Source organism: Calonectris borealis, chromosome 3, assembly GCF_964195595.1.
Source record: "Calonectris borealis chromosome 3, bCalBor7.hap1.2, whole genome shotgun sequence".
NCBI lineage: Eukaryota > Metazoa > Chordata > Aves > Procellariiformes > Procellariidae > Calonectris > Calonectris borealis.
In genome coordinates, this window is record NC_134314.1 from 2612955 (window position 1) to 2627833 (window position 14879).

The window sequence follows — 14879 nt, forward strand, 5'->3', positions numbered from 1 at the left end:
ACAAAAGCAACTATCATTACTGTTTTCCTTTAATGTTCACATAGTCAGAGAACAGTCGATTAAAACAGTATTTTCTCTACTGATACCTATCGCTGCACTCATTTGAAATGTATCTGCCTATTTTACTAACATCTGACATATTTTTGTGTTCATTGTTCCCCTATGGCAGATCAAGCTGGACGCTGCAGTGCTGAGTTTTGGTTGAAGCCCCAGATAAATTCTGCCTACAAAACTAATGTAATGAAAACGGGGGAAAAAAAAAAATTCTGTGTCTCTCATGTAGCTGAGTAAGTCCTGTGTCTTAGAATTAGGAGGCTGGAGATAATATCCTCCCTGCTATGTCCAGCAGCAGAACACATGTTGATTTCAGAGGCCAAAGACATGCTTTTCCTCTATAAGAGACCTCCCGTGGGCAAACCATTCACTTTCTCATAGTTCTCCTGCCTAAAAAAGGGTATGATACCACCCTCATTTATAAGCATGCTATGAAGCTTTAGTGTCAGAAAAGTGAAACTCTTGAATAAAAGGCACCCTAAGAAGGCAAAGCACTATTATTTATGGAGCTCCATGAAATAAGAAAATATTGAAAAAAATGATTTCTGCATTTTAAGAGGATTTTTTAAAAAGCTAGGCTACCTCTGAAGACTGAAAGCCTCTGAGTTGCTATTAGCAGTTTGTTTCAAAATGTTCTGCTTTACAAGGACATCATGGCTGGTAAGGGTACACATAGAAACCTTTGCGATGAGTCAGCATGGAAGTATTGTTCCTGCAGTGCAAGCTCCTAACCTGTCAGGTAGCTTTTTGCATGGCAAGAAAATTGTAACGATCAGTATAGTACCTTGTCCAGAAATGTGCTTCCATCTTTCAAAACCCAACCAGGAAGTTTGGACAGCCTGGGGCTGCAGAAAGAGAAAAAAATTATTGCAGTATGAATTATATCATTATCAGTGGCTAAGCATACACCTTCTATTTGGTGTCATACAGGAAGAGAACACCATTTCTGTCTCAGGGAACTAACAATCTCAATAAAACAGACAGACAGTTTCACTGTGTTTAAGTGTTCACTGAAATGACTTTTACAAATCATGATTATGACACTTACAAGTAAAAAGAATAAGAGGACGACGCATGCAGGGAGTTTGATTTTAGTCATTTACGGTGAGAATTTCAAAAAGGCTCAGTGTTGCTTACGTTGCCCTGTGGTGAAACTGTATAAACAGAAGCAGGGTTAGGGCAGCAACAAACTCTATTCCTGAAACGATACAAAAGCACCATAAAGCTGCTCTGGGACAGAAGACGACAGACAAATATTCCCATTAGCAATGGTAGATAAAGACCGATGCTCTGGACTAAATCATTTATAGACAGAGAGGTTGCGATTTTATATCCACATAAACCATGGTTTCATGCTTAGGTCTCACCCTGAAAACCCACACCAACAGCTGTACAGTGCATTTACCTGTGCTGGAAGGACAAAGGGGCAAGGAGGTTTTGCTGTGAACTGCATGTTTTAAGCTGGCAGGTCTGGTACCAGCCAGCAACAGCAGGGCCCCTTTTAAAAATTGTTTCAAATGCTAATAAAGAAACTTCAAGGTGGACATTGTAATCTTGAGCTTCCATTAGTAATCGCTGCAGCATTTCTTGCCACCATAACTGAGAGACTTACCCATACTTCAGAGTGACATTTGATTTTTGTGTGAGCCTACAAATTAGCTCTAAAACCACTGTCTGCCCAGATTCAAGCATATCTACAGAAATCCAAAAAAGAAAAAGTTGAGGAAAGAAGAGAATTGAAACTGCCTGGAACCAAGCCCTGCAAAAACCTCAGATTTGGAGACAGAACTCGAGAACCCGATTGCAATGAAATCTGCAAGTGTTGTGCACTAAGCTCTACAGACAGGCATGCTTATATGCTATAAGGGCTTTCAAATTCAAGATCTTGATCATGGAATCACTTGGAAGTGATTCAAGGGCTCAGAGGAATGCTATGTTCAGACTAACATCATCAGTATAAAAGAACAAATTCTAAATGGCACTCCAGAAAGTCACAAGGAAGGAAAAAGGGGAAATCTAAGACTCAAGGAGTGAAGATGGAAAGTAAGAGGTGAGAGCAAAAGGACATGTCATCGAGAAGCTATGCCAGAGAAGTGCAACCCCCTTTTGAGGATAAAGAGTAAGTCTGAAGAAGTCTGATGATAGAAAAGATGAGGTGGCCGAATGTACTCCCCACTGACACATGCAAAAGCACAATTTAAGAGCAGTATTTCGGAGACTGAGGGGGCTGAGTAGAAATGGTGCAGAGAGACTAGAAGAGCTATGGAAAAAGCAGGGAAAAAGCAAGAATAAACCGCTCTGACATAAAACAACTTTGACAGATAAGGGAGGAGAGGACAGAAACCTTGGTTGGAAGGAACATTTGGAGGTCTGTAGTCCAATGTCTCAAAGCCAGCACTAGACCAGGTCAGCCATGGCTTTGTCCAGCTGTATCTTGCAAATCCCCGGAGCATGAGATTCTAGAGCCTCTCTGGGGATGGGTGAAAGTGCTAAGAAAAACTTCATCACTGGGAGGCTAATGTCCAACCTGAGCCTCCCGAGACACAATCTGTGGCCACTAGCCCCTTATGCTGCCTGCCACTGTCGAGAAGAGTTTGGCTCTGTTGCCTTTGTAACTTCCTTTCAAGCAGATCTAAGTGGCTGCTAGCTCCCCATCTAGCCCCCTCTCTGCCAGACTGAACAAGCCCAGCTCCCTCAACCTCTCTGTGTAGTCATGGACTCCGGACCCTGACCACCTTGGAGTCCCTGAAGATCCTCTCCAGCTTCTCAGCATCCCTCTTCAATAGGAATCCAAACCTGGATCCATTTGTGGTTTCACCAGCATGCGGCAGAGAGGAATAAACTTTCCTTGATCTGCTGGCCCTACTCCCCCTCATTTAGCCTAGTAGGTTGTTTGCCTTATTCATGATGAAAGAGCACTATTGACTTGTACTAAACCCGGCATCCACTGAAGAGAATACAGTCTTGTCAAGAGAGGCAAAATTAGCAGATGGATCTTGTGTGTGGGTGAAAGTGGAATAAGCAACACAGGACAGAAAGGACTCTTTACCTTGAAGCCAAGAAGTAACACAGTTCCTGCCGACATAGTTTTGACATTGTAATAGAGTGATTGATTAATCCAAAATAGCTAGAACTGTCCCATAAATAATGTGAGCAAGTGTGTCATGGCTAGACAGGAAAGGTTAAGAGCTTCCCACATGTTCATTTTATCATTTTGCATTTGACTTTGGTACAGGGGAGAAAATTCCAGTTGACAAACCTCCTTTAAAGTACATGAACTGGGATAAAGTGTTTGGCCGCTGCAGGTACTGTGCACATGCTTCATGGGCTGGTGAGAACAAGGACTGCCATTTCCAGGACAAGGTGGAATCTAAGTACCTTTTGATGGACTTTTTTTGAAGAGCAAAGAACTCTAAAAATTGTCCAGTCCCTTTAATGACACAAACACTACAGCACTTTCCTCTCTTATAGATTAAAGCACAGGCTCTCAAAATGTTTGCTCAAGGAGGGTCCCATGCCAGCCACGACACAGGATTTAGCTGCATAGCAAAGATCCTCTGTAATATCATACCTTTATGTGCCACAGAGGTAAAAATTAGGGCACCTTTGCAGACCACATACTGAGACTTGCAGAGCCCAAGTGGTTCATGGATCCTACTTTGGGAACCTCTGGTTTAAAGACAGCAGAGAGAAGCATAGCTCCTCTCTGGTTAAGATTTCACATGGGTCCGTCTCAGCCTAGCTGCAAGGAGCAGCACTTCTGGTTCTGAGAGGACACACAGCTGGTAATAACCTAAGGTCTGACAGACCTATGTTCAAAATCTTGTGCTGCTACATGCTTCACGCAAGACCTCAGGCAGTCAGTCCCTCTTGTAGCCTGTCTGGAAACTGATGATAATGTCAGCTCTCTATCACCTGGCCACGTTATGCTGATATACACATTCGAATTTCAGAGGTATTTAGACATTGTGGTAATGGAGACCTGATATATAATGGTACAACTATGAATACCATAGAGAGATAAGGACTTTTTAGTGGCAGCCACATTCCTCCTCAAGTTTCTAACTCATTTCCACAACTCCCTGCAGGACATCTGTTTTGTAGAGTACTGAAGAGATCAATTATTTGCCCAAGTCCATGTGCTTAGGACAATCCTTGCTGTAAGGGGTGTTCAATCACCTTACCGACAAGATTGATTGGATTTAAATCCAACTGTTTGCTCCAATTCCACTGGGCCATCAGGGGTCAAATCTGACATCCTTTCTTATTGAGTTTGAGTCATTTTAGTGCAGACGTTCTGGAGGTACTTCGGGAATTCCAGGTTGTGACCTGCAATTTGGCTGTTCATTCCCAGGGTCTGCTATCAGCAGACAAAGCTGGCATATCCCCAGGGAGCGTTGGTGCCTGCAGTTTTAAAGAACCTCTTAAGCCTTTGTTCAATCACCTAATTTTGCTACTTGTTCCTCTCTCAATTTCCTTTTTCTTTGGGGGGTGGGAGAAAGCAAATGCAAGGCAATTCTATCTGTACCCGGATTTCCCAAATTTTCTGGATTCCTTCAAAATCTACTACTGCCCCTAAACGTTGTAGTTAGCAATTGCATTATGGAATGGGACAAAAATTGACTATCACACTGATCCGTCTTAAGGCATCTGTTGCCTACTCTACAGCAGATCTTGAACTGCACGTTTTTGCAGAACAATGCATACATTGTCTATTTTTCTCCTCTCCAAAAAATAACAAATCAAAGGAAGTGCTGGACAAACTGCTTTAACCTCATTAGGTCACTTAGGAAACTCCCTTTCCCAATCATATTCTCCCCCTCTCAATCAAGCCTCCCCTGAACTCAGAATGTTCCTCACTTGTTTCCTCACGGATCAAAGTTACTAAATGGCTTTTGTGAAAACTCCTATTGCTTCCCATCACCAAGAGTTACTCATTCCCACCTTTCCAACCCCTTGTTTTTGTAATTTATTCCATTTATGCAAGACATAAGTCACCCTAACTGAATATCCAAATTCAAATATAAACCTGGGAAAATATGACTTTGTAGTTAGGGCATAGAAGAGGGAGTCTTGATCTCAGGATTCTCTTCTAGACTCTACTTTTGTTTCACTGCCGTTCCATTCCTGTGCCCAGCTGCACTGCCCTTTTATTTATTTAATTTTTAAAAGGGAACAATTATGCCATCAAGTCAACTAACGAGGGCTGTTAAGTGCTGTTTTTCTTTGCATTAGTCCATGCTCTGAAGAAAAGCCTGAGAAGACGGTGGTTAAACAGAACTTGCTGGGCTCCGTGCACTCCATCTCAGTTACCCATTTATCTCATCCTGCACGAAGAAGCCAGAAAGATGACAGATATGTGACCTCACTTGTGCTGAGCAGTTGCAGCAATACTTTACTGAAGCTTAGAATAAATTATCTAGAAAAACCAATCAATAAATCCATAAAATGTCTTCCGTCTACTGAGCCAAAGGACGTTATTTTGATAAAGAGAATTTTTAAGTGAACAAAGTCTATTTATGATATCAGATGATGCTGTTCATTTGTACTCATCCCCTCCCTCCTTCCAATACACCATTTCACACAGAGCACTCCAACTGCAACCCAAGACGACACAGACTAAGTGCTTACAGGCCGCAGAACATACCTCTGAACAAGTGGCAATGGGAGGAAATTGAGAGTAGACGTCATATCCAGTCCGCAATCCAACATGATGGTGGTGGATTTGAACTTGAGTACATTGCATGGTAAGGTTGGATGTCCTGACAGGCAGTACTGAAAGAAAAATACGAGGATGAGTTACTCATGACCTTTACCAACAGAGTGACCCCCCCCCCCCAAATTGCCTTTTTCCCTTATTTTTAAACACGTAGTTTCATACACACCAGAACAAAACCTGATTTCCTATGAACCTGTGTCTCACAGCTGTGTGTGTTCATTGAGATTTCCCCATGTCAGATTAAGGGGCAGACTTTCTTCAGACAAGTTTTTCTGATCACAAGGGTTGAGAGGATGGCATAGCTCCTCTCTCAAATTTAGGACATGTGTAGAATCTCTTTTTTCTACCAACCACCTATTTTCACAAAAATCCCAGAAAATCAGTTTCTTCAAAACTCAGTCCTACTGGCAAAACTTGGCTGAAATTGGCTAGCAAATTTGAAAATTACATGGGGTAGAAAGGGAGGGAGAGAATCCCTGCAGGAACCCAAGTTTTATTTCCTTAAGAAACCTGCTTAAACAATCAAACAAGGTGCAGCCCACACCTTCTGTGGCTGCTTGGCACAGATCAGCAGAGGAAGCTGTACATGTGCACCGCAGCAGCTCTGGGGCATGCTCTCACCTGTTTTTTGTCTTGCTAAACGCAAACAGGAAGCACGAGGGAACAGACAACCATACCTGAGTGGAAGGGTTTGTGTACTGAGAAATCCCAAATGCTTTGCAAGCTTAATGAGCCAGTAAGCAGGTTATGTACGGGGGCACTTCAGCATCATTGAGATGCAGTCACCTCTTATATGGAGAGTGGCAAACATTTAACAAGGCACAGGAGCAGCTGAAGCTTTGAATAAGAAGAGAAGTGAATAAAAATGCCACCTTTAAAACAGGGGATTAGAAACATAAATGTCTGAATAGAGCGTGGCCACCTCCGCATGAGGGTTTCTCTTCTTTGAGGAGGGATTCGATGGTTCTTCAGGGATTGCAAGAATAGGAGATTTTGAATCTTGAATACAAGTTTTTGCATCTCCAAAGTCTGGGCATCTGGCAGCACAGCAATGCTCAGGCAGTCAAACTTTAGCTTTTAAATTCAAGTTTTTGTCAATTAAGATGAAAAATATCAATTGGTTGGCCACGCACCATACTAAAACCAGACTCAGTCGTTTTCTAAGTCGTTCATACCTTATGTTTGCTTTCTATACTTTCACTCTACAAAGTGGAAAGAAAGTAGATTAATAATTTCATTTTCTACCTCTGCTCACAATATGTTAACATAGGACTGCAACTGTCTGGATTAACAACTCCCAAGGAGTCTTTTTACATACATTGAACAAAACCCTGTTTTAAATTATATTTAAATATTAAAAAGCTACTGAGCCCCAAATATTAAATTAAAAATATCATAAAGACTTTTGTTTTAAATTCACAAAGCCTTAATTACTAAGGAGCAACATTACATTTTGCCTGCTGTTAGCAAAGTTTAAAAAAAACGTGAAAAGCCAAGCTGATGAAGAAGTGAGTATACAAGTAAGGAATTCAGTTGGTTTATTCGCAAGTGTAAAATACGCATGCGAAATTAAGATCTCACCAGACCAGAACTTTGACAACTGAAGCTATAAATCCAAGTAAATAGAAAGAAATGAACAAAAAGTTTATAGCTTTTAAACTATTAGTAATTAAAAAAGGCAATGAAATATCACCACTTTTATCAGCAAAACACTTTCTTGCTTTTTTAAAAATCATGAATAGGATCATGACCCTGACATCTACGAGCTAACCGGAAAATCTTCCTTCTTTCTTCTTTAAAAGCATCTAAAATCTGTATCTGTGGCTGTCACGCTGTGGTAGATGGATTCCTGGGATTCAATGGACTCTTTCTATCAGACTCAAGTAAAGTGACTAAAAAAAAAAAAAAAAAAGGCAATTCATACATGCTATACACCTATTTGCACAGGTGATATTTCTGGGCCTGTTAGAATTTTAGATTAGGAATCCAAAAATCTGAGTGTCTGCACTATATACGTCTCTATACACACTACAAATGTGATAATTTCCAGCTAGTTTCTACTTGTTACTGTTTAAAACATATCCAGAGACCCCAATCACTAATATTCATGACTGGACTAAAATGCAACTCCTTTTTGCTCTAAAATTTGTTTGCTTCCATCTTTATTCCCTTATGGCTAAAGGCTGGTGCAGCTAACACATTAGGTGCCTCATCTCCTAATTAAAAAATAGTCATGTAAAAAAAGCCACAAAACATATATAAAAGACATAAATATTCCCACCTCAGCTCACAACTTTCTTGGCAGGCTTTGTAAATTGGATGAAATTCTGACAGAGAGGGGCACAAAGAGCTCAGGATGAGGGGCTAATTCCAGCTGCTGAGGCCCTCATAGCGACAGGTTCTCAGCAGACATCTGGCTCACGCTGAGCGCTCGCCAGCTCGGAGCGTCTCCGGTGATCTCATGGATGGCAATGTGACAGAGAAAAGAGATGATGTCTCACGCTAGCAGCTCCAAAACACTCCAAATTTTGCAGGTTAAAGCCGGTGCTTTGAATTCCAACTGAAGCCAACAAATACTGCAGTGCATTCTTCCAGTATTAATATCACATGCTAGCTTAAAATCTAGGGGGAAATTAGCAACTGGATTTGCCTGGACCAAAGGACATTCGAATTTGTGGGAGTCTGACATTTTCACTGGATTCTGAATTAGGTCTGGAGTCTGTCACCTCTACCTTGTTCTTCCAAATTCAACCCAAATATATGAGAAGAGAGGATGAAATAGCATCCAACTTCTCCCCCCACAACCCTGATATTCAGCCATCTCTCCAGACAAATATAAGATGAAGAATCTGGTCTTATGATCCCCAGTCCTCATACACAGGTCTAAAAATGTTACAATACAGATTTCAGAGAGCTTGTATTCCCCCTCCAACCCCTTCCCTCTCTCTACCCCTACGCAAGGCTCTAGACGTAACAAGGAACTCTGCATTTCCACTATGGTCTTCATTTAAAGATTTCTCAGTTTGCTTTTTCCCCCTGCATTATATTAGCCTCTACAATCAGATCCAGAAGTGCTTAGCTTTGCATAGTTTGTCCCACTGGTAGTATTCATCCACGCAGAGAGACTTAATCGCATACATAAGATTATGCAGGATCAAGCTCTTAAGCCACCTGCCTACCGAATTAATTTTACACAGTTACACCACAGATAGTGATTTATTGGAAGTCTCAAAATTAAGCCCAGAATCCAAGTTCACTTCTATGAAGCTTCCTCAAGACAAATTCCTCAGTCTCAAAACTGAGAGACAATCTTACGTTTTAACAACAGTGTAACTTCAGGTTAAACAAATCAAAAGTTATGCGCAGGTATTTTGAAAGCTGCTTTGGCGTTCACCTCCAGACAAGGAATTGCAGCACATTATGTGAAACAGGGAAATTCTTCCTGGAAAATAAAGTAGTGGCTGAATCCAAGGTCTCTGGGAAACTTAAAACAGTTGAAAATGGAGATCTAGAGAGGAGACCAATAATATGGGCAATGTATTTTCTGATAACCTTCCCCTTAGAAGATTGTAATATCAGAACCAAAATATTTGTCAGAAGCATAGCGCACCCTCGACAAACCTATGCCAGGCTGATTTTCTTATTAACAATTACCTATATTAACATCATACTGCCTACAGAAAATGATTATGAACCACGGGGATGTATGAATATTTCTAGAGCAACTCAGTGGAAGTCACACGTGCAGTGGGCTAGCTCCAGCACTGCTCCACGCGAAACTCGTGTGTAAGGGTAGGAAGGCAGAGAAACACCTCCTCCTCCTCCCTCCGAATCCCACCGATATTTCATCTGATCCAAACCCCCGAGCCCGGCGGGGGTGGACGGCGGCAGAGGGCGGGAGGAGAGCCGCCTGCCCGGGCCCGTGCCCCTTCCCACACCCCGGTGCCTAACCCCCACCCGCCCTGGTCTCCGTCCCCTCAGCCAGCAGCTCCCCGCCGACCGTTTAACGGCCGCTCGCGCGCCGGGCTCCTGAGGGGAGCAGAGCGCTGGGCCCGCCCCGCCCCGGTTCCCTCAGGGCCGCCCCCCTCAGCGCCTCAGTTTCCCCTCACGCTGAGGCTGCCGCCGCCCAGGGGCGATCCCGGGAGCCCCCCCGCCGCCGGGGGCAGGCCGAAGCTCCCCCCCTCGCAGCGCCCCCAGCCCCACGCACTCACCAGCTTCATGCTTCACCCGGCTCTATTTACTGGGACAATCCTGCCCCCGCCTTCCTGCCCGGCCCTCGCCACCCCCCGCGCCCCAGGGCATCATGGGACTTGCAGTCCCGCCGCCTCCCCTCGCCCGGGATGAAGTCATGGCCGACCCCGCCCCTCCTTCCCGAGGCATGCCGGGAGTTGTAGTCCGCCCCGCGCTTCGCCCCGCGCTCCATTGGCGTGCCGTGCCGCCGAGGCATGCTGGGAGTTGTAGTCCCCCCGCAGCGGCTCTCCCCGTCACCCTGGGGAGGGGGGAACTACAAGTCCCAGGGTCTCACAGCTGCAGCAGGTGGGAGCTTGGATGTTGATATCAACATGGCGCTTGTCAGACAGACAAAGACAGTCAGTCTGGTGTGATTGAGCCAAAAAAAAAAAAAAAAGAGGGAGCGAGCGAGGAGGAGGGAGCGGCAGGAGGAGAGCCAGACGGGGAGGGGGCCCTCGTCCTCGGGGGGGCTGGGGAGGGGGGCTCGGCGGCCGAGGGATTTCCTTCCCCCCCCTATTGTTCTCGTCCCTCTGCGCCCCCGTTCATCTCCCCTCACGCTGGGGCGGGGGCGGGCGGGGGGACCCCCCCACTCCTGCCGTTACATGGTGAGGTGGAGACGCCGCCAGCACCCAGAGGTGAGTGTTGTGGGGAGGAGGGAAGTGTGGGGCTGGGGGGGGGGCGAGAGCGGCGCTTGTGAGGGGAGGGGGCGGGCGGGTGGGTGGGTTGGAGGGAGGGGGAGCGGGAAGGGGGTCCCCCCTCAGCCGGCACCGCGGCTGCCTGCGGGGGAGTTACGCCGCGCCGGAGAGCGGGTTTCCTCGCAGCGCGGGATGTGAGTGAGGGGGCAAGTCGGGGCGGGGGGCGGCCGGGGGCGGGCAGGAGCAGCCCCTCAGCCCGGGCGGCCGCTCGCCGGCAGAGTTTGAGCCGCGGCTCTGGGTGGCTCCGCGTATCCCCCGGAGCGGGGGAGGAGGAAGGTGTCCCCGGGAGGCTGCTGCGGGAGGGCAGGGCAACCTTTGGGTTTTAAAGAAAAGCCCTCCATCGTTGTTCCTGCCATTTATTTATTTATTCTTATTTTTTTCACCCCTCTCCCGGGTGTGGGGGTGACGGACTCGTGGTGGCAGAGTCCCCTCAGCCTGGGTGGGTGCTTTATTTTTTTTTTTTTTTTCCCGTGGTGTTGTTTCGGTTTTGTTCGCCGCTGAGTTTGGGGCTGGGCTGGTGCGAGCCCCAGCGCGGGTGGGAAGGGCGGCGGGGGCCCCCCGCTCCCTGTCCCCAGCGCCCCGGGGGGGCTGCCCCGGCCCGGCCCGGCGGTAGTTTGGCCGGGGAAGGCAGAGGAAGGAGGGAGGCTCCGACCCAGCGGGGATGGAGCCCGGTGCCCCGTGAGGATCGCGCCCCGGCATCGAGCCCCCCTCGCTGGGGCTCTGCCGGGGAGCTCTGCCCTGGCTGGGGGGGCCGAGGGGCCGCCGTGGGTGTCCGGGGGTTCCTTTCCAGGAGAGCCCCCGTGCTTTGTGCCTATGGAGATAGGGGGAACGGGGGCCATGGGTGCCCCAAACCCGGTTGGATCCCAGGGCTGGGGAGGCTGTGCGACGAGGAGGGCGAGATCTGTTGCAAGCTCCCGGGGCTTTGAGAGAGGGTTTTCGGGGAGGGCAAAGGCGTGAACCTGAAGGGTGTCTTGTTGCTGGAGAGTTTAGGATGGGAACGGGTGGGGGAGGAGGAGGAGGACCCGGCGGGAAGTCATTCCCAAAATGTGCGAGGAGAGCTTGGGTGGGGTGTCATAGGCTTGTTTATTTTGTACTTCTTGGGAAGAGATGGGGTAAATGCTTTTGTATCCGTGCCTGAGATCATTTTTCGGAAGAACAGTGCGTTTGACCCCAGGACCGGTTTGAGGAAGTGGCAGGGAATGCCGCTGAACTGTTTTGCTGTGGTTCGGGGTTGAAAGAAAACAGGAGGCGAGTGTTTTTAGGTGCAAAACACACATGCGAGGCAGACCGAACCGAGTTCTTCAACCTCAGTTTTGTCTTGATGGGTTTTTTCTTAGTTGTTCTAAGAGTGTCTTTTGGTATGTTTGCAGAGCACTTCTTCGGAAAGCATTTTTTTTTTCTTCGCGATAGGTCTGAAAAAGCCTTGGTCGTGTGTGCTGTTTTTCCCAGATCTTTCGTGTTAGGGACAAAAAATGGTTTTTTTTGGGGGTGGGGAGGGAAGAAGGAAGAGGAAATTGTAAGCATGTTTGCTGTTTGTCTGTGGAGTCGGGTATATCTCGATTTGTTCTCCTGCTCAAGTAACGCTGGGAGTACAGATAAGTGGCTTTTAAGTACAAAATGTATATGAACAAAAGCTGGAAAGATTTAAACTTTGTAGGGAGGAAAGCGTTAAACTGATGGCCAGGGCAGGCGTTTGAGAGCACTGTCGGAGCAGATCTGATAGACGCTAGCTACGTGCCCCTGCTTCAAACTACTGGGGATGGAGGAAGAGGAAACTGGTGGGGGAAAAAAATACAATTTGCATGAATGATACCATGTAAAATCTATCGTATCGGAGAGAAGGATTGTGCTCTGCAGACGATTTGTGGGCTGGCAAAACCCTGAAGTGCCTGCTTGCGTCCCGTGATATGACTAGCTCATTTCTGCAGGGCTCATCAGGTACAGACTCTGCTTCCTTCCTGGGATGGTGCAGCTGGCATTTGATTTCCTCCATGGATGGGAGAGGAGGAGTCCTGTGCAGTTTTTTTCCCTGAGATGATTGCATTTTCTTTGGCCTTGCTGTACCCTGCCTCATTAGTAGGAACTGCATCTATATTTATTTACCATTATACCATGTCCCTTGGGATGTCGGGTGTAGTTTGGAGTAGGTATATATGGATTTATCACTCTTAACATTTTTTTTCTCCCGTCACGCTAGGACCAAATCCGTCAACAGCAGAGAACAGACTTAATTTATTTCTGTGTTTTGCATCTCCCCTTTTGCCATTTCTCTTCCAAATTGCTAAGAAAACATCTCCGAGATGCGGATGGGGGAGGGAAGTAGGGGAGAAGTGAGAAAGGGATGGAATATGTTATCTGCAGGGATGCATTTGTTATCTGCATGTTCTAGGAGCACCGGGCTCTGTGCAAGAGCAGGGTTTGATACTGCATCTGAAAACTGGGTTTTGGGAACGCTCTTTTCCCTTACGTGAAGATTCTTCTTTAGCCCCATGACAGCCACAACTTTTTCTGTATGGTTGACAGAATTGTCTGACGAGCCTGGACATGAGACTAGGAACAAGGAACTTGTGTTTTACTCAGCAATGTCTGTTCTTCCTCCTATCGTTCCTTTAGCACCGGTGCAAGCACCAGAACAGGCATCAGCATTTTTACTCTTGTGTCATCCAACTCTGTTCAAAGCAGGTCTAGACGACATTGTGGTATGCAGACTGCCAGCTGTGTTATAGGAATGCTACCATAGGTGAAACGGCAGGATTTTTAAAGAGTGTTAAGGAAATCTCAAAGAAAATCCAGTGTGGATGAGGCCTGCTTATTTCTGTAACTACTTTACTGAGCGGTCTTGAGCAATTCCTTTCTATTTGTTGACCTTTCTAGAAAATGTGCATCTCTCTAGCATTGTGATTCTGATAATTCCACAGAATTAGTAACCAGTGTCAGCTGCAGAAAGCTTACTTCTAAGGCAGTTTCTGTGTGGGTCTTACTGGTCTCTTTCAAAAGGATATTAAAAGTTCATGGCTGTCCAGTGTTTTGAAAATTAAATTATTATGAAGTGTTTACTTTATAGTGATAATCCATGAACTTATGGAAGTGTTTGGTATGTTTTTTCATCGGTATCTGGAGCTGGGAAAAGTGGGGTTCTGACATTCATTTTTTAAACTAATTTTATTTTTAATAAAATGAATTTTTAATAAGCATGAATTTCAAGAATTGTTCTATCATAAACTTCTGGGACTGCTCTTTTTTTGTTGTATGTCAGTGGGGCAGTGGTGAAACTTGGGTCTTTAGGATATGATGTTTGGGCGGGGAATGGGAAGAATTAACGAAACTGAAACATGAGAAAGGAAGAACACTGGATCCCTTTCATAAAGGAATCTCAGAAGATGTTTGGTTGTATGTGTTAGAAAATAAACCAATTTGCATGAAATGACAGCACATTTTAATCTAAAGAAAGCAGCTTGTGCTTTGCAGTGATTTCTGTGCAGAGTTTTTAGGGACACTACAGAATAACACATTGCAGTGTTGGGATCTGGGGCAAATATTTTTCATCTTCTGCAAAGTTTAGGATTTGAAATCAAACACTTAAAGGGATGCTGTCAGCTTAAGAATCCTACTGCAAAAAAACCCATGCCTTCGTTTCTCCTATCGATAACTTTATGCAGCTTTGACACTTCTTCTAAAGTCACTGAAGTCGATTTCACTTTATACTGATTTTAATGGCACAGGCATTGGAATCCGCATACATGTCCTCGTGGGATTGGGCTTTAATTATACCTATGCTGATAATATTATCTTGTGGGTTATCAATGAAGTGAGACCTATGTTATGATTATAGTGGGATTTTTGGGAGATATTGAGGAGAATTTGAATTTTTTTGGGTCTAACTCATATCCCTAAAGCTGGTTTTATGCATAAGATTAGTAATAAACTGTATTTTAGCATTCTAATGTTCCTCTATTGACTAAAGCTCCCCTCTGACATGTATAAAATTAGGATGGCTGGGTAGCAAAGTACACTAAGAGTTCATATTTGAACACTCAGTCATGCAAACAGATTGTATGTTAGCTATGAATGCAATTTCCAGTGTTAATGCTCAAGATAAGCATTTTGACAAATGCTTTTAATTTGGGGAACAATACAAGCAAGAATAACAGGATATGAAAAGAAAGTGTTATTTTTCATTT

The 14879-nt window shown here is 45.3% G+C and overlaps 2 protein-coding genes across 24 annotated transcripts in view; one reads left to right on the plus strand and one right to left on the minus strand.

Annotated features, from left to right (window-relative positions):
- INTS9 (integrator complex subunit 9) overlaps positions 1-10061 on the minus strand; it is a 74830-nt gene extending 64769 nt beyond the window's left edge. For 5 of the 8 annotated variants that reach the window (XR_012672841.1, XR_012672842.1, XR_012672843.1 and 2 more), the window contains exons 1-3: positions 9985-10061; positions 5702-5829; positions 839-899 (exon numbers count right to left, since the gene is read on the minus strand). Coding sequence is in view for 4 of the 8 variants with exons in the window: in XM_075144813.1 (XP_075000914.1) it covers positions 839-899; positions 5702-5829; positions 9985-9993 (198 nt within the window). In the remaining 4 variants the exon portion in view is untranslated. Of the gene's footprint in view, positions 1-838; positions 900-1102; positions 1209-4238; positions 4459-5701; positions 5830-8054; positions 8232-9984 lie in introns of those variants that run through there. The other 3 variants (XM_075144811.1, XM_075144812.1, XM_075144814.1) reach the window with 3 other exon arrangements.
- A 125-nt stretch (positions 10062-10186) lies between these two features.
- HMBOX1 (homeobox containing 1) overlaps positions 10187-14879 on the plus strand; it is a 127148-nt gene continuing 122455 nt past the window's right edge. For 8 of the 16 annotated variants that reach the window (XM_075144821.1, XM_075144819.1, XM_075144815.1 and 5 more), the window contains exon 1: positions 10192-10638. The gene's annotated coding sequence lies outside the window, so the exon portion shown is untranslated. Of the gene's footprint in view, positions 10639-14879 lie in introns of all 16 variants that reach the window. The other 8 variants (XM_075144825.1, XM_075144823.1, XM_075144824.1 and 5 more) reach the window with 4 other exon arrangements.